Raw genomic sequence first — 26,280 nt, forward strand, 5'->3', positions numbered from 1 at the left:
TTTCTACTGTATACCAGTAACTAGAGTCAGAAAAGTAAATAAAATATAATCCTACCCTTCCCTTCTTACTAATTTTGCTGAATTTTATTTTTGTGTCTTCTCTGAGTTAGGACAGATAAATAGAAGCTTGATTTGGGTGGGGGAGGAAAAGCCTCCTGAATTTCAGACTTCAGAAAGAAGTAAAAATAAGCTGAGACTATCAGTATGATATGTGATAAGCAGTGTTTGGGGACATATACATTTTAAAAATATTTAACATTATTAATTATTTTAATATATAAATATAAAATATATAAATGTATATTAAAATATTTAATATATATGTTTAAATTTTTTAAGAAAGAGAAGATGGAGATATAACTATTACAATTGTAGGTAATGGATCAGGAGAGAGATGTGATCCTTAGATATAGGTTTGGAAGTTGTTGGTTGGTGTATAGATGGTAATTGAAACTGTGGGAGCGTTTCAATGTCATCCTGTATGATTCCTCCTACCTTCTTTAGGATAGGGAAATGATGTCAGCATCCATCTCTATATTTAAGGTAGATTTGCTAGTGTTACTAGTAGTTGAAAGACAAATTTTTGCAACAAGATATTACCTGTCTGAAAACATTCTGCAACCTCGATGAATTAAAGAAAATCCTGTCTTTGTAATAAAAATGCTTCTAAAGATAAGCAATCATTCTGATTTATAGTCTTTTTTTTATTCTTTGTTTAAAAATTCTTATTTTTCTCAATTTAAGAAAACCAATTGCATTTTAGAAGATTCTGCATATAAAAGTACAATTTAATACTCTTAACTTTTATGATCAGTTTAGATGAAAGTTTAAGTAAATGGGATAATTTAATACTGTTAGAACACTCATAGTAATATTTTATATGGCTTGCTTACCTACTTTTCTCTCCTCGCTAGACTGTGAGCTTCTCATATTAATCTTTGTATCTAGAATGTAGGCCGTAGTATTTAAAATGTGCTCAATAAATAGTGGATGAATGAATTGTTAGAACTAAGAAAAAGAAAGGTTTGACAACTCTGTAAAAGGATTACCCACAAGCAAAGTAGAATCTAAGAACATAGGAGTGAGGGAAAAGCAGTACTTCAGAAATTTTCTCAGTCCTTTCTAAGTAGTTACAGATATTTTAATTATTTCACATATCCGATTGGGGGAAAAATCTTATTTTAAGATTTTATTATCTTTCAAAAAAATATAGCTTTCATCATGATTAGTATACTCTGTTTAAAATTCGCAGTATTTTGGTGTTAGAAGTTGATCATCCTCTATAGAATCCTAATTTGTAATTTTAGATTATAGTTGACATTATCTCCATAATAAGATACCTCAGATATTGAAATGTCAGTTGTTAAAAATTGCTTCAGTAACTATCAGTTAAGGAGAAACCATTTGTCAGTTGGTCTCTCTCTCTCTCTACATACATGTACATGCATACACATGCACATTTCTTTTTTAAACTACAAATTTGCCTTTGTATTAATAGTCTCAATAACATACAGCATATTATATTTAGACGTGTTACAGTAAGTCTTGGGAAGAAGTGAAGTTTTTTTTCTTGTCATTTCAGAAAATAGAAAATCCTGATGAACTGGCAGAAATGATAAATATGAATCTGGCACAACTTTGCTCACTTCTGATGGCTTTATGGGGACAGTTTCTGGAAGTTATAACACTACATGAAGAACTAAGAATATTATTAGCACAAGAGCATCATACTTTGAGGGTAAGTTAAAGAAAAGTGATGTTAGAGCACTTTAGTGAGTTAATCTTTAGAAGTTGAGTGAGTTTAGTGAGTTGAGAAGTTTAGTGAGTTGTTAATCTTTAGAAATTTCTTACCAATAAAAAGCCTTATTTTTACCTGATATGTGGATAAATCGAAAGAGACATTTGTTGCTTTGCCTCTCACAGGTTCGTCACCCCTTTTCCCCTGGGTGACTGAGCCACCAAAGATTACTCAAAGCCCATCTCTTCTGAGCAGTGAGAAGCCCCAAAAAGGGGTTAATCTCCCGGATCCCTCAAGATAGAGGCATTCCTTCCATTTGGGAAATTAACCCCAAATTGGGGTTCTCTTCCTGCATTTATTCTCCACACCAGGAAGTTACAGGAAAAGAACATAGGTGGGGTTTTTTGCTAAGTATAGTTTAACAAATTTAACAGTAGAAGCTGGTAACATTCAGTAAGACAAGCAAGGTGACCTTCCATAATACAATTTTCAAGGAGTTAAGTTGATCTACGAACAAAAGCTTGATCTTAGCAAGCATTCTCTTCTTACAGCAATTTCTCAGTATCTTTACATATCAATCAGTAAACTGTCTGTCCTTTGAGCCAGCAACCTTGCTGTGCTACAATTATTTATCTTACACCAGAGACTAGCCTGGGGAAAGTTTCCTGTCCCCTGCAAGGTCAACATTTTATATGTACTTGTAAGAAGCTAGGCCAAACCGGAAACTGCAAGGCTTTGGAAAACCAGGCCCTGTGAAATACATTTGCTTTATGTATACTCTGCAGACATTAATCATTGCATATTGCTTGATTTCTAAAGTTAGTGATAGAACAATACAATTAAGCACATGACCTATCAGTCACACCCCTGCTAGTAAAAAAAAAAACCACCTAAAAGTAAATAAAATAGGAAAATATATGATACAGGCTATTCCCTGGAACTCAAGAATAGGAATTATAGCCAGGTTTCATTAGGGATGGGAATCAGGAACCACAGAGCCATCTTAAACTAATACAGTCTCTCTCCTTTTTTTCTCTCTTCCCCTCCCCTTTTGTCTTCTTCCCTCACCTCATATAGGAGTGTATATTACAAACTTGGCAGGGTTGAGGGAGTAGTGTAGACATATAAGTTTGCAATAGGTACCTAGTATGGGCATTATGTAGAAATTGTTATACAGTTTTATTGTATAGCACCTCAAGAGACTTTGAAATGTTAAATATCTATCTTGCCAGTCTCATTTCCCTATATACTTTGGACATACCTGATTTTCCTTGACCTAATTTTCCTCCAAACGTGTTTCTTTTTTTTTTCTTTCCGTAATTATAAAACATGATCCAAATCAAAGTGCATAAAACATGCACATTTTATCAAATATTTAAAAGCAAACAGACTTTCAGTTTTCACTCAGATCAAGAAATAGAACACTAAAATAGGACACTGTCAGCACCACCTTTGTGTGTCTTTTCCAGTTACTGTCCCTTTCCTAACACTTAGAAGTAATCACTATCCTGTCTTTTGTGATGATGAGTTCCTTATTTTCCTTTTAGTTTTACCACCTATGTATCCACACTAAATAATAGAGATTGTTTCTACCTGTTGCTGAATTCCATATAAATAAAATCGTACAGTGTATTTTTTTTGTATCTTGCTTTTTTCACTCAAGACTTTGTGAAATTAATATTTTTGTCAATAGCTGTAGATTCATTTTTGTTGCTGTGATGTACTGCAGTAGAACATATCCACAATTTGTTTATCCATTCTACTGTTGATGGACATATGGATTAATTCTAACTTACAGCTATTGGAAACCAAGCTGCTATGAACATTCTTGTGTATATTTCCTGGCATACCAGTTTCTCTGAATTAACTCCCTGTGAGGGAAATAGCTGGGCCATAGGGTATGCATACTTCAATTTTACTAGTTAATGCCACACTATCTCCAAAGTGGTACCAATTTTCACTCCCACCAGCACTATATGAGGGTTGTTGTTATTATACATACTCTCCAGCTCTTGATATTGACAAACTTTTTAAACTTTGCCAATATGATGGATGTGAGAGGGTATATTTATTGTGGTTTTAGCTTACATTTCTCTTATGACCCATGCAGTTGGGCACCATTTTGTAGATTTCTACTTTGTGGAAGATTTGCCTGTTCAAATCTTTTGCCCATTTTTCTATAGGATTATCTTTTTCTTCATGATTTGTAATAACTTTTTATGTTTTCTAAATTCTGTTCCTTTGCTGTAGGTTCTTTATAAATAGATTTTCTCTCATTTCATGGTTTGTTTTTTTCATTGTCTTTATGCTGTCTTTTAATGAACTGGAGGTCTAATTTTAGTGTAGAAGGAACAGAAGAGAAAAGCTAGATAGGCATATCCATTTTGGGGCATAATACATGCAGCTCAGCATGGAAAAGGTGAGATTTTCAACAAATGATGTTGGGACAATTTGGTATCCATGTGGAAAAAGTATTATATAAAACTCAACTCATAGCAGATTGAAGACTTAAATGTGAAAGACAAAATTGTAAAGCTTCTAAAATATTGTAGAAAACATACAGACTAGTTACAAAAATGGTATATAGTACCCCCATGTACTCTTCATCAGAATCACAAATTACCATTTTGGCACAATTGCTTTATCATTCCTTTTTTGTAGATAGATAAACACATAAATAAATGCATACTTTTTTCCACTGAACCATTTGATAATTATAGACATAATGTTCTTTTATCCCTAAATACTTGAGCATATATTTCCTAGAACAAGGACATTCTCTTATTTAACCACAGTACAATGATCAACTTTAGAAAATTTTATATTGATCCAATACTAGGATATCAATATAATTTTATACTGATACAATTCTGAATTCCATTGTATGGATATATCACTTTCTTCTGTCTGTTCATCTATTGATAGACATTTGAGTTGTTTCTTACTTTTGTCTACTATGAATAGTGCTGCTATGAAAATTTGTGTACAAATATTTGTTTGAATACCTGTTTTCAGTTCCTTTGGATGTATACCTAGAAGTGGAATTGCTAGGTCCATATTTAAATTTTACCACTTGTCACTTTTTCCCCTTTTCCAGGGTCATATTCAGTACCACACATTGAATTCCATTTTCATGTCACTTTATACTCATTTAATCTGGACTAGTTTCTTACTTTTCCTTTGTCTTTGATGACTTTGACTTTTTTGGAGAGTATTGGCCAGTAGTTTTGTAGGGCCATCCTTCAGTTTGGGCTTGTATTATATTTCCTGGTGATTAGATTAATATGATACAGTAATCCACTTTACATTCCCACGAGCAGTGTTCCCACAAGGGTTCTCATTTCCTCACATCGTCAGAAACACTTGTTATTTTCTGCTGCCCTTTTTTTTTTTTTTTATGGCCAACCTAGTGGGCAGGAGATGGTACTTCATTGTGGTTTTAATTTGCATTTCTCTAATGACTAATGACCTTGAATGTCTTTTCATGTGCTTTTTGGCCATTTGTATGTCGTCTTTGGAGAAATACACATCCAAGTCTTTTGCCTGTATTTTAATTGGGTTGTCTTTTTACTGTTGAGTTTCAAGAGTTTTAAAATTCACATAAGTAGAATTTGTTTCATTCAACATCTTTTTATATATATATATATATATATATATATATATATATTAGTCTATGTTTTGTCTATCAGTAATTCATTTTTTTAAATTGCTGAGTAGTATTCCATTCTGTGGTATACCAGAGTTTGTTCATCTGTTCTGTTGATGTGTTTTCATTTTTCAGTTGTTCTGAATAAAGATGCTATAAATGCTCTTCTAAAAATCTTTTTGTAAACTTAGGTTTTTATTTCTATTGCATAAATACATAGGAATAGAATTGCTTGGCTATCAGGTAGATTTATATTTACTTGATAAAAAAAACTCTAATCATTTTTTTCAAAATGGGCATATCGTTTTAATCTCCTACCGTCAGTGTATGAGAGAGTTCCAGTGGCTCCACATGCTTGCATTATTTGGTGTTGTCAGTTTTTAATTTTAACCACCATGGAGGCTATAAAGCAGAATTTCATTATGATTTTATTTTACATTTCTCTGGTTTTTGGTTATGAATTCAGTTTTGCCAAGTGTTAAATTAGGTTGTCTTTTTATTACTGACTTACAGGAATATTTATATATTATAGTTACAGATTCATTGTCAAATATATTTATTTTTAAAATTCTCCTAGCCTTTGGCTTGTATTTTCATTTTCACAATGGTATATTTTGATAAGAATATTTGTTTAAGTGTAATTTATCTTTTTCTTTTGTGCCCTTTCTAAGAAATCTTTGCCTATCCCAAGGTCATGAAAATATCCTCCTGTGTTTCCTTCTGGGAACATTAGAATTACAGCTCTTACATTTAGGTCCACAGTTTATCTTGAATTAATTTTTGAATGTGGTGTAAGATGTAGAATTCAAGATTGTTTTTTTTTCCCCATTCAGTTGTTCCAGCATCATTAATTGAAAAGACTTTTCTTTGTTTATGAATTGCCTTAGCATCTTTGTTGAAAAGGAGTTGACTACTTAAGTGTGGGTCTATTTCTTGGCTTTCTTTCCTGTTCCATTGACCTGTTATATATGTTAACACTGCACTAACTTGATTATTGTGATATTATAAGTAAGTCTTGTGGTGAGGTAGTTGTAAATCCTTTTTAGAGATTGTTTTGGCTATTCCAGATCCTTGTATTTCTGTATAAATTTTAAATCAGGTTGTCAATTTTTATTTTAAAATAAATACTTTTGGGATTTTGGTTTACATTGAGCAGAATCTATAGGGAGAATTGCCTCTTTAACCATACTGAGTCAAACATTCTGTGGAAAGATGTAGCTCCTCATTTAGTTGTCTCCCAATTTATTTAGATCTTTAATTTCTCTCAGAAGTATTAAGGTTTTCAGTGTCTTAAATTTATTCATAAGCAGTTTATATTATCTGATGCTATTGTAAATGGTCTTTTAATTTCATTTTCCAAATAGTTGCTGCTAGGTTATAGAAATACAACTAAGTTTTGCATACTGACCTTATATTTTATGGCCTTGCTGAATTTATTAGGTAGAGTATTATATAAATCTAAACTAAGCCAAATAGGTCAATAGGGTCATTCAGCCTTTATTCTGGATTGAGATTTTTTTTTCCTCTGTGTTTCAATACTTTAAAAATATCATATCATTATCTTCTTGCCTGCATAGTCTCTGAGGAAAAGTCAGTTATTTATATTGTTGTTCCCTTCTGGCTGCTTGTAGGATTTTTCTGTTTATTTTTGGTTTCCAGCAGTTTGACTATGATGTGCCTTATTGTAGTTTTATTTGTATCTATCCTGCTTGGGATGTGCTGAGATTCTTGGGTCTGTAAGCTGATAATTACCAATTTGGGAATTTTCAGCCATTACATCTTCAGATATATTTTCTGCCCCATTTCTTTTCCTATCCTCTCCCTCTGGTACTCTAATTTTATTTATGCTACACCAGTTGATAGTCTTCTCTTTTAGCAGTTTTTCTCTATGCTTTTCAGATTTAATAATTTCTTTTACTCTGTCTTCAAATTCATTAATTCTTTTCTGTAGTGTCTAATCTGCAATCTCATCTAGTGAAATATCTTTTCAGATATTACACTTTTTACTATTAAAATGTCCATTTGGGGGCCGGTCCGTGGCTCACTCTGGAGAGTGTGGTGCTAATAACACCAAGGCCATGGGTTCGGATCCTATACGTGGATGATGGCCAGTTTGCTCACTGGCTGAGCATGGTGCTGACAACATCAATCCACGGGTTAAGATCCCCTTACTGGTCATCTTAAAAAAAAAAAAAAAAATTCCATTTGGTTCTCTCTTTTTTAAAATAATAGGTCCAATTTTTGGCTGAGATTTCCTATCTTTTACTCATTATGACCAGTTTTTTTTTCAGACATTACTCAGTTTAGAATCAGTGCTTGAAAGTACTTGCCAGAACTTCTAGGGTTCAATACAACATGTAAGAGGCTTAGAAGTCATCACTTCCATCCTAACAGCAAGAAAACAGCTTAAGAAACTGAAAATCAACAAATCTTCTTAGATCCATTAGAGAATTAAGGTCACAAGCAAACTGCTGTCCCCAAAATTGGAGAGTCATATAGCAAGTTACAAAGGATCCCATTTTAATGGAACAGAAACCCATGAGCAGAAATCACCACTGGAGCCAATACTGTGATAGGAAAATTTAAACTGTATGTGATGAATTTCTGGAGGCTTAGTGTGAACAAACTCAATTTAAAAACTCCAGAGCAGTTGGGGCAATCTTAGGGGATCCCCACCCTTTCATGAGTTTTACCTCAAAGAGCCCTACCAGGTTCTTCAGTGAAAATCATGGAAAATCCCCTCATGCTTCTGGCTGGGGAGGGGGGATGTAGCCATTTTGAAATACATCCAGAGCTGTATGTTCTTAACAAGACATGTCTCAATGGAAACTATGTTACTAGAGCCTAACCAGCTGGAGTTTTACCAGAGCCTAACTGACCTGGGGGAAGAGAAATATCCTATTCCAGCCCCTCTGTAGCCCTCCACATGGGAGAAGGAAAACACCCAACTTACCACACATTATTACAGAATTGCAAATTAAAGCAGCAAAATACCACTGTACCCCTATAAGAATGGGTAAAATCCTAAACATTGCCAATGCCAAACTACAAAATGTGGAGCAACTGGAACTCTCATTCATTGCTGGTAGGAATGCAAAATGGAATGGCCACTTTGGAAGACAGGCAGTTTCTTACAAAATTAAACATACTCATACTAGACAATCCAGCTATCCTGCTCCTTAGTATTTACCCAAATGAGTTGTAAATTTACATCCACACAAAAACTTGTTCCTTAATGTTTTTAGCAGCTTTATTCATAATTGCCAAAACTTGGAAGCTACCAAGATGTTCTTCAGTAAGTGATTGGATAAACAAACTGATCTACATTCATATAACGCAGTGTTACTCAGTAATAAAAAGAAATGATCAATCAAGCCATGAAAAGACATGGAGGAACCTTGAAAGCATATTGCTAAGTAAAAGAAGCTAATTTGAAAAGGTTACATATATTGTATGATTCCAATTATATGACATTCTGGAAAAGTAAAAACTATGGAGCCACTAAAAAGATTAGTGGTTGCCAGGTAGGTGCTCAGGGAGTTGGAGGGAAGGACAAATAAGTGTAGCACAGGGGATTTTTAGGGCAGTAAAGGCATTCTGTACGATATTGTAATGGTGGATACATGTCATTATACATTTGTCAAAGCCCATAGAACGTACAATACCAAGAGTGAACCTTAATGTAAACCTTGGTCTTTACTTAATAATAATATTTCAGTATTGGTTCATCAGTTGTAACAGATATACCACAGTGATACCAAATAAAACACGGGTGGGGAGGAGGGACGATGCAGGAACTCTCCATACTTTCTGATTAGTTTTTCTGTAAACCTAAAACTGCTCTAAAATTATAAAGTCTTTTATTTAAAAAATAAGAATTGCCTGTTAATTCTGATATCTGGATTATCTTGTCTATTTCTATTGACTGCTTTTATGTCTTGACTGTATGTTACATTTACCTAATTCTTTGCATGTCTAGTGCATGTGCATCAATGCTTGAAACAGTTGCTTCATGTATTTTTCTAGTTTTATAGTTGTTTTCAACTAAGGAGGTAAGAGTATATACCATTTTCTCTATTATGATCTAAGTAGAAGTTAAAATACAAGTTTTTAACCCTGGCTGTACATTAGAATCACCTGGGGAGCTTTTAAAAAATGCCCAGTGCTGAATGAGATCCAGGCCTAGGTAGTTTTTTAAAGTTCTCCAAGTGATTAACAGGGTTAGGCTCCTCGCTGAATAATACATTCTGCTAGGAAGAGTAGGAACTTGAATTTGGCCTGCCCTCCCTGGAATCCATTTGCATCTGCCTGTAGAAGGATCACCTGTTTGAAATTTGCATTTTAAAGCTGCTGTATGGATTAGTAGGACCCTAGATTCTGATGTATAGCCATTACCTTCCAGTAAGGGGACCACTGAGTTAGTGAATTCTTATTAGCTTTTACTTTGATTTTAAGATCATAAAATGGTATTTTCAACAGTATTGGTGCAATTTATGTTCTAGAAGAGGGAAAAAGTTAGAAATAGCTTGTACAAAAGTCCTTCATAAAGTTCATGGAAAAATAGAATTAAAGAATAATACAAATCTTTCCATGAACTTTTTGAAGTGCCCTCATATAGCCATCCTTTCCTACATAAAGAAACTTTTTACAATGAGGTGTTATCTATTCAAAACATTATGAAGTTTGCATTTTTTAAAAAGATATTCATCTCTAAAACCACATGATCTTTTTTCAGTACAACTATATATATGAATCTTAATATATTAAGATATATTGTCTGAATAAAGTAGAAATACTTTCTGAGAACATATTACTTATTCATAGTGTTTAATTTGATGCTTTTTGTTATATATTTTGCAAGGTTTGGGCAGACTTACAATTTTACTGAAATTAAAACATAAAATATGTTATAGCTTTTATGTGTGTGTATACAAAACATATCTAGCATCTTTAATAAGACTGTCCATAGGTAAATTTTGTTAAGTTGTGATAGTGTGCTTTTTAAGGGGTTAATTCTCAAGTTATTTTAAAAACTTTAAGTGGAAACTTTCTAGTGTGATTCGTGGTTCCTACCTTCTCAAGTAGTGTATACCGAACATAATTTAGCCTTTTCATAATGATTTACTTATCATTATAAATTTCATTTAATGTGCTCAACTTTAATACACCGATTTTCCATGCTATTAAAAACATCAGGATATTGGCTTTTCCATTGAAAGGTCCCAAGTTACACTAATTTTTAATTTCTTTTGTATGCTTTTAAAGGTATGTTCTAGGGGGTTTTTTAAGGATTTTTTTTTTCAGCATCAAGTTCATGTCATTTCTCGTAACTGCCTATTATCTTTACCTCTATAATTCTTCATTTTCCTTTGTCTAATTTGCTCTTTTAATATGCTGTGGAAACCAATTAACTTAAGCCAGTTAGAATGGTATGTAAGTGTAAGCATAAATCAGCATGTAATAAAAGGACTTTCTGGTATTCTGATATGAGTAAAATGCAAGGACTTAAAGAACATTTGTTCAATAAACATTTGTAAAGTGCCTCCTTTTTTCAAAGCAACATAAATATTGTAATCTGTAAGATATAGACCCTGCACTCAAGATTAGAATAATCTTATCTGGATGGACACGTATAAAATTGTATCATAATAAATGCTATACAGACAGTCCCCACCTTATGATGGAAAGCATATACATTTAGTAGAAACCGTACTTGGAATTTTGAATTTTGATCTTTTCCTGGGCTAGTGATATGTGATATGATACTCTCTTGCTCTGCTGGTCAGCGACAGTGAGCCCTTCTGTTTTTCACTTTCATTGGAGTATTCAACAAGTTACATGAGATATTCAACACTTTATTGTAAGATAGATTTTGCGTTAGATGATTTTGCCCAACTCTTGGCTATTGTAAGTGTTCTGAGCACATTTAAGGTAGGCTAGGCTAAGCTATGATGTTCAGTGGGTTAGGTGTGTTAAATGCATTTTTGACTTAAGATATTTTCAGCCTACTATGGGTTTATGGGGATGTGACCCCATCATAAGTCAAGGAGCATCTGTATTAGCAATTTGAACAATGTATTAGAGTGAACACAGATAAAGGAGCATTTAACTCTGTAAAGCATTAATAAATACCCATTTTGAATGTGGGGGGAGAGGTTTCTCCTAGGTCTTTGCTAAATTTTGAAATAGTTAATGTTCCCAAATGAGTGAATTTTTTTTTTTTTAATTAAGGTACATACACAAAACTTTTAATAAACATATAAACCAAAGCAGTAATATATATTTCTCATATCCTAAGTTTAAGTTTGTAACGTTAACATTTTTTTCTGTGTCTTTTGCCTAAAATTAAGCTATATTGCCATCAGGTGGCAGTCTTACTTTAGTTATGGCCACTCAATACAGTTAATAGATATATTCACTACACATTGCCACAGAATGATAATTATGGTGATAGAAAATTTAGGAAGAGAACTTCGTATGGGTGCATAAAGGAAAAGAAAGATTTCTGGTAACTGGGAGCCTTAATGAAGAAGGGAAAAGATAAGTGGTTTGGAGCACAAGATTTGGAGTTTCTCAAAATTTTTATTAGAATCTCAGGTTTATCACTAGCTATTAAACAAGCTTGGTTAACCAAGTTATTACCCTCATTGTGCCTCAGTTTTCTCACTTATTAAATGAAAATGATATCTACCTCATAGGGTTTTTATATGCTTTAAATCAAAGAATGAAAGTAAAGCTCTTAGTATAGAGCCTAGTAGGTAGGGTACTGTCAGGAAATGATATTTATTTTAGGAATTAGGGAAGGTAGAGAAAGAAAACCCAGTTTTGCAGGCCCAGCTGCAACAGAGAAATCCAGATAACTTGAACATACTTTTCTTCACACTTTATAGTCCCCAGGGTATAGCCTCCATCTCTAATAGGCAGACAGACAGGCAGACATTGTTCCTCCTCTTTCTCACAGTGTTGGAGACGAAGAAGAGGCGATTGGACAGCATTTGAAAGTGAAGACACAACTTACACCTTTTTCATCAATGCTTCGCACCTTCTTCCTCTCCCAACTCCCTTGTTGACTTGTTCCTCCGAAGACCCAGGCTCATCTGCTTAGGGAAACAAGTTTAGTACGTTGGAAATTGGTCTGGCCAGATCTTGATGACCAGTAGAATAGATCTCTAATTCATTGTACATTTAAAACCAAAGAACCCTGTGTCATGAATGTTAGATGTGGTATAATTTCAAAATGTAATGTAGTTTCTCCTTACTCCCCGTACCTTCCAAACAAGACATCTTTTCCCCCTCCTAACTGTTGCTTAACATTGCTCCAATAGCTGACAAAAATAAATAATAAAAAATGAAAGGGTCAAAATGCAAATACAGTGGAAGAAATATTCAGCTAGCTTCAACCAGTATTTACCAAGTATTTGCTTCTGTAACATGCCAAGATACATGTTTTGAGGGATACAAAGGTCATCAAAACATAGTTCCTACTCTAACGAACATTACACTTTAGGAGGGGAGACAGTTCCCGTATACAATTATTTTAAGGCAAAATGTAGTGAATGCTATAATGGCAATTATAATAGCTCATATATTCCAGATTACAAACTACTGTCACATACATTTTCTTTTTGTTCTTCACAGTAACTCCATGTGTAGGACAAGTATTAGGTGTAATTTGAAAATGAGTCATCTGAAGTTCAAAGGTTAAATGGCCAAAGTCACAGTGCTAGTCAGTCAATTCAGCCAGCATGTTTGGAAGCCTAGCACATAGCATGGTGGAGGCACTAGCAGATTTTGATTTTTCCCATGTGCTGGGCACTGTTGTAGGTACTGGGAATGTAGTGGTAACTAAGACAAACAGAATCCCGGCTTTAAGGAGGATAAATAGGACCTAGAATCTAAACCTAAATTTCTCACTCCAGAATCTCTTTTCTTTCAGGTAGTACAAAAATACCATGTTTTGGCAACCGAAGAGAGAGAAAGGAAGTTTAATTATCACAGGGGTGGTTATGAAAGGCCTATTAGAGGCAATTTCTCTCCCTACCATTCTATGCCAGACTGACTTTTTAAATACGTTCTGTTATTCATACTCCCTTTTGGAATTTTGTAGGTACGCAGATTTTCTGAGGCATTCTTTTGTTTTGAACATCCAAGAGAAGCTGCTATTGCATACCAGGAACTTCAGTGAGTAGCATATGTCCAAAACTGAAAGGTTTTTGTTTCCTTTTACATAAGATATCTATCTCAGAATTTATCAGTGACAGAATATACAGTATTTACAATACAAGAAATTAGAAGAATTTGAAGTTCAGAAACCCCCTTTTTAATTAAATTGGGTTTAATCTTACAAATTACTTAATGAAAGCTCCATACTTTACATAAGGAAGCAGAATACACTTTACCCCTTCCTTCCCGTATATCAGATCTGCTGTAACCTTAGTAGTCCCATCCAGCTCTAGCTCCAGGCTTCAATTTCGCTATCTTGTTCTGTCTTTATTTTCATAGGTCAGACTCTTGTGTATTATTTTTTTATTACAGATTTTCACAGGTGGTCTGACTGGCACTGCCTCATATGTTAATATGAATTATATACAGTTAAAATATCCAGAATAAATGCCTTCCATCTTTCCTACTGAGTATGTTTAGTTCTGGTTTTCTTTGGTTTTAAAGAATATTTGAGGATATTATGCTGAGTAAAGAAGCCAGACACAAAAGAGTGAATATGATTCTATTAGTATGAAGTTCTGGAACAGGAAAAACTAAAATGCAGAAAAGTCAGAATAGTGGTTGTTGTGGCATTTACTTGGGCTGGGGGATTAGGAAGACATGAGAGAACTCTGACTAGATGGAAATGTTCTGCATCATGTATCCATTTGTTAAAATCATACTATTAAGATTTATATATTTCAATGCATATATATTATAACTCAAAAAAAATCTGTAAATAGAGTACTGGGGTGGGTGGTGAGTGTTGAGGTATAGATAAAACAAGAAGGGCAAATATTAATTGTTGAAGCTGGGGGATGGGTACGTGGGTTTTTTAATACTGTTCTGTTTACTTTGCTATGTCTGAAATTATCCATAAGAAAAGTTTTTTTGTTTGGTTGGGTTTTTTTAGCTATTTTTTATTAGAAAGTTATGTACCTCATTTTAAATAGCTGTTAATTTTATTTGACATTGTATGTTAAGTAGATCAGTAGCCAAGTAGCCATGGAACACATTTTGTTTCTAGCACTATCATCAAATAATTAGTAGGCATTTGGGCTTTTGGTATTCTCTTATATGCTATTTGCAGCAAATTAGGAAGTTCAGACATTAAGCATTGATAATTCACTTTGTAATAACACAAGAAAGTGTAGGAGAATATAAATTAAATGATTTATCAACAGACTGTAATTTTATAAATCAGTTTATTCTCAACAAACCATAATTTTCATTTTACCAGTTTTTATCTTTGACTAAGCACCTCTTTCACAAGGAGGTTGTTCCTTAAGGAAGGGAGTCAGGAATTGGGGGGGGGGAAGAGAAAAGGATAGGGTCTGTAAAGTAGAGTTGGGTATAATGGGTGTAATTTTTCTAAAATTACAGTCTGACTTAAGAAATATTTTTCAGTGCTCAGAGTCATCTACAGATGTGCACCGCTATCAAAAATACTTCCTTCTGCAGTTCTCTTCCACCCCTACCTATTGAATGTAGTGAATTAGATGGAGATCTCAATTCATTACCTATAATCTTTGAAGATAGGTATTTAGATTCAGTTATGGAAGGTAAGTATAATCTAACTAAAATATATAAGCTATGTGTTTTATTTTCATTATATTCTTCCTAATAAAACCATTCCCTAATGTGGAACAGTTTTTCCCTCTCTAGTTTCATTTATTTTTGACAATGTTAGAAAGTTATAGTTAGAAAAAGTAGTCTTAATCATATGAGTTCTCACACTTTGTTTTAAACCTGAATCTTTTTTTCTTTGGATAAAAGACTTAGATGCACCCTGGATGGGAATTCAGAATCTTCAGAGATCAGAGTCCAGTAGAATGGATAAATATGAAACTGAAGAAAGCTCTGTAGCAGGACTTTCTAGCCCAGAGTTGAAAGTCAGACCTGCTGGTGCCTCCAATATTTGGTATACAGAAGGTGAAAAGCAGCTAACAAAATCTCTAAAAGCAAAGAGTGAAGAATCAAATAAATCGAAGGTTAAGGTTACTAAGCTCATGAAAACAATGAAATCTGAGAACACAAAAAAATTAATAAAACAGAACTCTAAGGATTCTGTGATTTTGGTAGGCTACAAATGTTTGAAAAGTACACCATCAAATGATCTCACTAAATGCTTTGAAGGCAATCCTTCACATAGTCAGAAAGAAGGTCTGGATCCCACAATATGTGGATATAATTTTGACCCAAAGACCTACGTCAGACAGACAAGTCAAAAGGAAGCTAGCTATTTACCAACTAATACAGAGAGAACTGATCAGAAGTCTCCAGATATTGAAAATATGCAGCCAGACCAATTTGATACTTTGAACTCTGGCAGCCTAAATCTTTGTGCAAATTTGTCCATTTCAGGTAAACTTGATATCTCCCAGGACGATAGTGAAATTACGCAAATGGAGCACAATCTGGCATCCAGAAGTTCATCAGATGATTGCCGTGATCATCAAACAACCCCATCTTCAGGAGTTAGAAGAATTGAAGTAAAGCCCAGTAATAAAGATCTGTTCAGTGGAGAGAAAATAACTGTTAAAATAGGACCTTGGACAGAGCTTCAACAAGATGAAATATTTGTGGATAATTCATTACCTAATTTTGATTCCTTAGAATCTAATGGTAAATCTAAATCTGTAGAAATAACACTTGAAAAGGAAGCTTTGCAAGAAGCTAAGTGTCGTTCTATTGGAGAATCATTAGCTAAATTAAGAAGTAATCTACCTGCTGCTTCTACAAAAGAATACCATGTTGTAGTAAGTGGAGATACAATTAAGTTACCAGACGTTAATGCCACATATGCCTCATCTAGATTTTCAGATTCTGGTGTTGAAAGTGAACCAAGTTCTTTTGCAACACATCCAAACCCCGATACAGTCTTTGAAACTGTGCAAGGGCAAGGTCCTTACAGTAATGAAAGATTATTTCCTCAGCTTTTGATGAAAACTGATTGTAATGTAAAATTTTCACTAGGCAGTCATTGCACTGAGAGTACAAGTGCTTTAAGTGAAATACAGTCGTCTTTGACGTCCATAAACTCTCTCCCTTCTGATGACGAACTGTCACCTGATGAAATTTCTAAGAAATCTCTTATACCTGAATGCCATCTTAGCGATAACAAAACTGTATTAAATCTAGGAACAATTGATTTGCCAAAATGTGACAACATTAAAAAGTCAAGTGTTATTTTGCAACAGCAGAGTGTTGTATTTTCAGGGCATTTGGACAATGAATCTTTAGCAATACATTCCTTAAATTCAAGCATTAAAGACTCTTTACAATTTGCTTTTTCAGATGAAGATACTTCCAGTGATGTGAAAAGTAGTTGCAGCCCCAAACCTAACTTGGACACTATGTGTAAAGCCTCACAGAGTGCTGATAAATCTAGTAACTCTGCAGCGACGGCAGTTACATTAAATTCAAAACTGATTTGTTTAGGCACTCCTTGTGTCATTCCAGGTTCCATTTCTACTAATACAGAAGTCAGTGAAGATAGAACTGTGAAAAGAAAGAATAGTGATGCGTTAAATCCCAAACAAATATATTCAGAAGTCCCCACAGTTGAAAGTGAAACTTACCTGGGTACAAGTGACCCTTTTTCAGCCAGTGCTGACATGGTAAAGCAAGGGCTTGTGGAAAATTATTTTGGTTCTCAAAGCAGTACGGATGTTTCTGATACATGTGCTGTTAGCTGCAGCAATTCAGTCAGCCCTCAGAAGGAAACTTCTGAAAAAGAAATTAGTAATCTTAAGCGGGAACAGGGTAAAGAGGAGGAAGAAGAAGAGCAGGATCAACAAATGGTTCAAAATGGGTATTATGAAGAAACAGATTATTCAACTTTGGATGGAACAGTAAATGCTCACTATACAAGCAGAGATGCACTAGCAGAAGAAAGACTTACAAAATCTGAAAAAATAAGCAATGAATATCTGAGGGATGGTATAAATATGCCTACTGTTTGTGCTTCTGGTTGTTTATCCTTCCCATCTGCACCACGAGAGTCTCCTTGTAGTGTTAAATATTCTTCTAAAAGTAAATTTGATGCCATTACAAAGCAGCCAAGCAGCACTTCTTACAACTTGACATCTTCAGTTGCCTGGTATGAAAATTCACCAAAACCTCAAATACAAGCGTAAGTAATGGAGCAGCACAATAGTATGTGCCACTAAATATATATAATATGAGAACATCATGAATAGAGCTGAAGGGTTGAATGTCTGTTTTGTTCTCCAATTTCTCTAACACAAAAAGTGCTTCTTTGATTAGCTATTTAAAATGGAAAAATGAACACTGTATACCCTTTGACAGATATACCTGCAGTTCCCGAATGATTGTCTTGTTCTATAGGCTAGATGTTCCTCATATAAATTTACTATTGGTAGTTTTGTGTTAGTGGTATGGAATAACTAAGGTTAAAACCCTTTTTTCTTCAGTACCTCTTTTCTCTCCCATTAACCCCCAGACAAAAGCCGAGTTTTATGAGAACATCTAAGAAAGAAGGATAATATTAGATAATGAATAACAGGTTAGCAGAAACTTCTTAAACCTACCAGACCCTTATTGCCTCAGCTTAGTCAGTGGTTTCTAAAATGAATATTTCATGGACCAGTATAACAGCCAGAAAAACTTGGGGACATGACATGGGTTAACTAGCATGCACTGGTTCTCAAAGTATTCTACAGCCTCACCCCAGACTAAATCATAATCTCTGGGATGAGAGGTCTGGACATGTGTACAGTAGATTTTTAAAGTTCCCAGATTATTTTGATTTATGCATAAAATTAAGATCCATAGTGAAAAGAAAAGCTAAAGCTAGTGAAATTGCTGAGGTGACAATGACTGATTAAAAAAATGTAATATGCTGGGAACTTGAGGGTTAGACCACCTTCTGGGTACTTTGTACTGCCTCTGAGTCATCAGAAAGGAATGGTCGATGTGTCTCCACCCAGTGTATCCTACTCAATTTAGTGTTCATCAGCTTTTTGAATTTCACTTTTTTCAGTCCAAATGATACAATGTTAGTTAATAATTTTTGATGTTTGCAATCCCCAAATTGGTTAGATTTGTCATCAGTCATTCTAAATAAATACATGCTACCAATTATATTTAGTCATATCCCCCTCTTGGTTCTGTTCCTTCTTATTATTATTTTTAGAGAAAAATACAAATAACCTAATCTACTAAATGCTACAACTACCATTCTCACTGCTTTGTAGAATAGCAAAGAGGATAAGATTTAATTACAGGATAAACATCAGATCATCATCTTTCCAGTACCTCTCCCAACTTTCTTTACATACAGCCTTAAACTTTGCAAAAAGTGAAACTCCACTCCTAATATTTTATTGATTTCAAGTTTTTAAAAGAATACTTTTTAAGTGATTTAAGCTTAAAGTGTTCATTGTATTTGATCAGAACATATACTAAAAATAGTAAAGAGAATTACCCTATGACTTCTAATTCATTTAGGTGATCCCACATATTTTCATGATCTTAAAACCAGATATTGCTGGGTTTTCACCTCTGAAACTCTAAATTGAGGAGATTGTCTTTCTGGTTCTAAAACCTTAATATGATCCTTAGTAAAGAGTATATCTTGTAAAATTTTACTTCAGCTTCCTTCAGGCAAAAGAAGAATTGAGGCAACTGAAACTCCCTGGGTTCATGTACAGTGATGTTCCTCTGCTGGCATCCTCAGTACCTTATTTTAGTGTGGAAGAAGAGGATGGTTCTGAAGATGGAGTACATCTCATTGTCTGTGTGCATGGTTTAGATGGTATGTGACATGTATTGATGTAACCCACAGCAACTCAATATATTTTCTTTTCCTGGTAGATCTCATTTAGTTATTTAATCTTTGAATTGGAAAAAGATTTTTAAATGTAAGATTCAATTAATTGAATCTTAAATACATTCTAAAGTAGAAATATGCTTAATTTTTCTTAGTGTAATATTAGATTTCTAAGTAAATTTTCCATGGAACTGACACTCATGTATCAACATTTTTTTTACTTTAATTTTGGATTTTTCTGTCTTTTATTGTCCGTTTTGTCAGCTGTCATCTCATGGCAATAATTTTGTCTTCATTTGATAGTCTTCGTAGTTATCTTTTAGCTTGCTGCTTTAAACCTTATCACCTAGAAAAATCAATGTTCCTAAGAATTAAAGGTTCACTAGTTAATTAGGTATGAATTAAATTCTAAATACCTGGCTTCAGAGATATGATTTTATATTTTGGTTACCTAACAGTTTTCTCCTAGATGTGAGAACTGCTAGAAAATGCCAAATATCTTTAGACAAACAGGATATTACTGTGTTATAATGTGATTCTGTAACAACAAACTAGACTTCATGGATTATAAAAATACTAAAAGGTCCGTGCTACTAAAATCTAATGAAATTGGAGATTTTAATACTAACCTTTCCTCCCCCTCCCCAAATAATAAAATTTTCAAAGAATTATTCACCAAGAATGACTTCTTGGCCCAGTAGAATCTCTGTCAGATTCTTCTTTGAAATTTTCAAGAAACAGATTATTCCAGAACAATATTTAAAAAGATGGAACACAGACCATTTTATTCCTTAAAGTTAGCCTAAGCTTTTTGCCAATTCTGGTAGATATCACACCAACACCTCCCCAAAAAACAGACCAATCTGACATAAATATACTTAATAAAACTCTAGCAGATAGCATCATTATATTAAGTTACTAAAACTAAGTTTAGTTCCTAGAATGCAAAGATAAATATAAAGAAATTTACTAATAAAATATACATCAGCAAATCAATAAACTATTGATAAAATTCTCAATATTCATTCCCAATTATGACAACTAAGCACAAAACTTTAAACCTTAAGGGGGCTGGCCAGTTAGCTCAGTTGGTTGGAGCGCAGTATTGTACCATAAAGGTCACAGGTTCAGATCCCCATACTGGCCAGCCACCAAAAAAAAGAAAAAAAAAGAAAACACTATAAACTTTAAATAGGACTAGTCTAATACATTAATGTGATTAATCATATATATTTCCAGCCCATGGAAAACTTAATAGTGAAACACTAGAGGTGCTACTTGTAAAATCAGGAACTAAACAATTATCTCTGTTAATGCATTAAATATTGAAATATCTAAAAGGTAAATATTAAAATAAAAATTCAACAATCAATGTGACATATTATTTTGCTGGTAAACCAAAGGAATCCACTAAAAGTCCACTAAAATTTTTAAGATAAAATTATTTTCTTATTTATGTATTTACATCTATTAAAAATTTATAGACATCTTTTGAGGTAATAATTATTAAAATAAACCACCTTAGATATTTAAATGGATTTTTAATTCTCTCAGTCCATACCAGTACAACCAAAAGAAAGTCAACAGGTTAAACATAAATCTAAAATGCATTCAAGATTTGTTAAATGATCAACTAGAGTGGTGATGGTAGCCAACAGTCACTGAAGTGACGTGCTATCAGTTTGGTAAACAAATATCTATAGATGGAAAAGTGAAAGCATCAATGTGACCAAACTTCCTAAGAAACAAACTGTTGAAAAACATTGCCTGGCTAATGGATGTCAACTTTGACATAAAAATTGAGAACTCTTATTGCAGAGCACATTGTCTACTCATGAATGGCATAAACTTACCTTCAAAAACTATAAAATATTTAATGGTGTACTTCATACCTTTTACTTTTATCTCATTCTTTAAACATCATTTTTCATTTTCTAGGTAACAGTGCAGATCTTCGATTAGTAAAAACTTATATTGAACTTGGACTGCCTGGGGGAAGAATTGATTTTCTTATGTCTGAGAGAAATCAGGTACAATATGATAGTGTTTTCAGTAGAAATAAACATTTTTATACTAGCTTTGACCCAAATATTTGCTTACTACAAAATACCTACCTATACTAGTAGAAATGATTTTTCTGATTTCTATTTAACATAAATGCATATCCAAAGGGAATATATATGATTTACATTTTGACTTAACAAGCTCTTTTCACATATGAAACACTTTGAGAATTCTATATTTCTTTTTTTTTTCTTTTTTCGTGACCGGCACTCAGCCAGTGAGTGCACCAGCCATTCCCATATAGGATCCGAACCTGTGGCGGGAGCTTCGCCACGCTCCCGAGTGCGCCACGGGCTCGGCCCAAGAATTCTATATTTCTATACAAATATTTCATTTACTAAACCATTTTAAATGGACTTATGTTTAATACCAGTAGTGGACTAAACAAATAACTAAATGAAGCAAATGTTATTAAGAACACTAAACTTTTTTCCTCCCTAAAAACTCACTTTTTGCCCATTTCAATACAATGAATATTACATTCACTAACTTCTCTAGAAAACAGTGAATTTCACCATATTTTCAGTACCTAAATTAAAAATAATGTTTATGATTCAGTTAGTTTTTCATGTGATTATACATATTTCAGTATATAATGTGTCTGTTTTGCTTTTGTTTAGAATGACACTTTTGCTGATTTTGATAGCATGACTGATCGCCTTTTGGATGAGATAATACAATATATTCAGATATATAGTCTAACTGTCTCAAAAATAAGGTAATTTCTGTAATATACAACTTATTTTCATATTTCTATGAATTATAGAAAAGCTAAACAGAATTTGCGGTATTCTTGTCCTATTCTGAAATATAGGAAGCTACAAATCAAATTAATTAAAGATAAAAGAAAAAATTAAAGGATTTTAAGGAAAGACCACATTATGTGATTCTATTTGTATGAAATGTCAAGAATAAGCAAATCTGTAGAGACACAGAGTAGATTAGTGGTTGCTTAGGGCTGGGGAAGATGAAAGATGGGGGATGATAGCTAAAGGATATAGGATTTCTTTTTGAGAAAAAAAATTTTGGTAAAAATGTTCTGAAATAGATTGTAGTGATGGTTACAACTCTGTGAATGTATTAAAAACCGTTGAATTGTACACTTTAAATGGATGAATTATATGATATGTGAATTATGCCTCATTGAAGCTATTACCAACAAAAAAGGGTTATAGGGAAATGGTTATTTTTATATATATATTCAAGAAACAACAAAAATACTTTCAAAATTTCATGACTGCTTTTTGATTCAGTTTTCCACAAGCAAGAGATGATTAAACCAATGTAAGTCACATTATTTAATTAGATGTTGTGAATAGACATGGGAAAGAGGAGAGTCTTTGTTCTTGCTAGTCCTGTAGGAATTCAAGAAAAAGGCAAAACTAATCTTCCTGCTTCAGAAAGAGTAGGATAAACTGATTACTTTCATATTGCAACTAGATTAGAGGAAGAAGCTGACTCCTACATACTATAAGCTTTTGTAAAATTTGTTTCCAGTTTGAAGTGTAGGGACTAAGAAGAGAGCTAAGCAGTTTTTAGTTGAAATCATTTTTTAAAAACAGAATTTTTTTAAAATATGGGAGGAGTACAGGTATGTTGCAGGGAGGAGAAGTTATTTTCTGTTTCTAATTATTTTCATTTATAGATAATTTTTGATTACTAAATTTTCTTCAGCGATCCTGTATTCCTTTCATTCATTTATTTATGATGAGAAAAATAACAATTCATTTTTTTTCATTTATTCATAAAAGTATTCCTCTTTTGGATTAGATTGTCAGAAAATGGTTATATGTTTTCTAAAAACCTGACCCTGGTTGATTGTAGACTATTAGCTACCATCATAATTCCCACCCACAGCTTTCGGGACTTCAATTTGGCAGGGAAATTTGTCTTGAGCTTCTCACTAGATATATCTGTTAAGGCAGTGTTTAGACAGCTATCAAGCTGTTTTCTTTCACTGTTAATTGTGCCCAGAGAGTCTTACACCATCTATTGTAAAATAATGGTAAGTAAAAGGGCTCTTTGATTTAAAGTATTTCTTAATAAAAATGATGAGCTCTATAAATATTAGTTACTCTTTTTGTGTAATCATAGAGTTATAGTAGGAAAACGTACATATTTTACTGTGCCTTGAAAATGCTGTTAGTCAAAAACTGTCCAACTTTGAAGTGTAGACTAGAGGATAAGAGAAATAGGTATATAATTTCTCCTGATTTGTCCTTGATAAGTAGAATTACCTCAGTTTGAAATCATGACTTGACTTAAGTCAATAATCTGTGTGCCTAAGGAGGCAAATACATAATTGTCATTATATTATTATTTTCAAAACATATTTATTTATAGCCAGTGCCAACTATGAGTAAAAATTTTCTGATGTTTTGTTTCTATAGAGTAAACATTTATATGGTAATGGGAATTTCTACTGCATTTTTACATTTTTTTTCCTTCACAGTGTAAGTTATATCATTTCAAAATATCAAACCATAATTTTAAAATGTCAAAAAATTTCAAATTCTTAGTGTTTCATATCCATGTAGAGTGTATCCACTTTGATTTTTGTTTTAAAAACTAATACTATGAAAGAAATATCTTTTTTTCATCCTCTTAAAGCTTTATTGGACATTCGTTGGGCAATTTAATAATCCGTTCAGTGCTTACAAGGCCAAGGTTTAAATATTACCTCGACAAACTTCATACCTTTCTGTCTCTTTCTGGACCTCACCTTGGTACGCTCTACAATAGCAGTGCTCTTGTTAATACAGGTAAAACATTTTATTGTTCTGTATAAAAAAATATAGCATATAGAGAAAATTTAAATACAACTTTAGTGTTTATTTTAGAGCCAACTTGTTATAGACATGGAATTTCATGAAACAAAAGATATAGCTAATTTTGTTTTGTTAGGTACATGAAATAAGCTGATTAAATTCATTTCAGAAAATAAGTAATCTTATATGAGATGGTATTGGTCAAAAGTCACAAGGGCATTTTATCTTTTTTTTCATTAAAATTTCTAAATAATTTTAACTTGTTGATTTTAGGTTTTGTAATAATAAAAGGATATTATGAGAAAATAATCTCTAAGAAATTAATCTAAAATTTCTAAAGAACTTAAAGTGAAAATTAATATCCTAATTTCAATCAGTACAGATATTCTCATTAAGAAATATTTGGTATTTGATTTGCCTTTTATTTGTCTTGGTTTTTCTCTTAGATTGTCAGAAATCGTTCAGTTTAGTCAGTTGCTTCCCATTATGAAAATAAATTTCATTGTCTTTCTTGATTGATCCCTGAAATTCTTATTTCCATTTTCTTTTCCACTTCTTTTCATTAGCAAACAAACCATACCGTTTTCCTTCATATCCCATTTTGAATTGGTGATTTCAAAAGCCAGTTCTATATTTTTACAGTTTCAAAAACCAGACATGAAAAAAATGAAATCCTTAGTTAATATAAAATAGAACCCAATGTAAATAGGATGTGGTACTTTGAATTTCTTTCTTCACAGAACTTTTTCTCAGATATGTTTACAACTATCAGATTTAATCAATTAAAGGGTTTTTCCCTCTTCCTCTGTTTCCCTGTGTAATATTAGAAACAATGAAAGTGGAAATTAATATTCCACAGTCTCAAAAACCAGTTTCAGAGTGACTGAGATTTTACTTAATTTCCTTAAGGGTAAGATGTAAACATGGGCTACTGAAAATATAAAAAAAATACAATTATCTATGAAACAAATTATATTCAACTGTTATTAGAAAACATTAACCAATTGTTCACTCTAAGGGTTGGTTCTTTAACAATTAGTCTGCCATAATTTAGCTGTAATTATCTATAGACTGAAAACTCACTGCTTAGGCATTTGGATCTACTATTTAGTGGTTGAAGTTTTTCTCCGTCTGCTTCTTTTTAATTTGAACAAATATATCTAAAGGTACAATATTTTAAAATTTGTTCTTCATATGCTTATATATTTCATTACTGAATGAGGTAGAAATACTAAGTCCTCCATCAACCACTATTAACCCATGTAACCTATGTGTGCATGTTTATATTTATTAAAAATTTATTATATTTATCCCCAACAAAATGCAAATTTGGGGATGTTATTTTTTGAAGTGAGATATATATTAAAATTAATAACCTTGGTGTATGTTACTGTAGATTTCCATTTATACTCACATATCATGTGTAACTTTCTAGGTCTGTGGTTTATGCAGAAATGGAAAAAATCAGGTTCTCTTTTGCAACTGACATGTCGAGATCACTCAGACCCTCGCCAGACTTTCTTATATAAGCTTAGTAATAAAGCAGGTAAGTATATAGTGACAATTTAGAAAACATGCACATGAAAACCTTTTTTTAAATAAACCTTTAGCAAATAAATTAACATATCTTTCTGCTAATTAAAAAGTATCATTCTACTATAACTACTTAATAATGGAATAGCAGACTTACAGTTAAGACTAAGCAGTTGATAGAGTAGTTCTGTAATTTTTTCACATGACTGTATTTGTCTTTTATAAGGAGCTGCAGGACTAGTTTGAAATTATCCTAAAAATTTTATCATTTGTAGTTCAGTGCCGGTTGTGTTCGTCTCATTTTAACTAGGCCTCTGCCTGTTCTAACCCTCCTGTCCTTCTAGCTGTCCCCCAGCCCAATCCTCAACCCTTTTTATAAATTGCCACATATTTTTCTACCTTCTCATTTGAGTGCTATCAGACATTTCTGAAAAATACAGAAATTAAATTATTAATGGTTATTCTTTAATGATTCTCACTACTGGATGGCTCTTGTTACTCATTTCTTATTATTAAACTTGTTCCCCAGCATGCA

The 26,280-nt window shown here is 33.0% G+C and overlaps 1 protein-coding gene across 3 annotated transcripts in view; it reads left to right on the forward strand.

The window, feature by feature from the left end:
• Window positions 1-26,280, forward strand: part of FAM135A (family with sequence similarity 135 member A) — a 110,746-nt gene that overhangs the window by 70,081 nt on the left and 14,385 nt on the right. For 2 of the 3 annotated variants that reach the window (XM_063096358.1, XM_063096357.1), the window contains exons 14-22: window positions 1,583-1,738; window positions 13,492-13,565; window positions 14,994-15,148; window positions 15,363-17,721; window positions 19,205-19,365; window positions 21,319-21,410; window positions 22,065-22,162; window positions 24,055-24,206; window positions 25,648-25,758. In XM_063096358.1, the coding sequence (XP_062952428.1) occupies window positions 1,583-1,738; window positions 13,492-13,565; window positions 14,994-15,148; window positions 15,363-17,721; window positions 19,205-19,365; window positions 21,319-21,410; window positions 22,065-22,162; window positions 24,055-24,206; window positions 25,648-25,758 (3,358 nt within the window). The remainder of the gene's footprint in view (window positions 1-1,582; window positions 1,739-13,491; window positions 13,566-14,993; window positions 15,149-15,362; window positions 17,722-19,204; window positions 19,366-21,318; window positions 21,411-22,064; window positions 22,163-24,054; window positions 24,207-25,647; window positions 25,759-26,280) is intronic. The other variant, XM_063096359.1, reaches the window with a different exon arrangement.

The sequence above is a fragment of the Cynocephalus volans genome, chromosome 5 (assembly GCF_027409185.1).
Source record: "Cynocephalus volans isolate mCynVol1 chromosome 5, mCynVol1.pri, whole genome shotgun sequence".
NCBI lineage: Eukaryota > Metazoa > Chordata > Mammalia > Dermoptera > Cynocephalidae > Cynocephalus > Cynocephalus volans.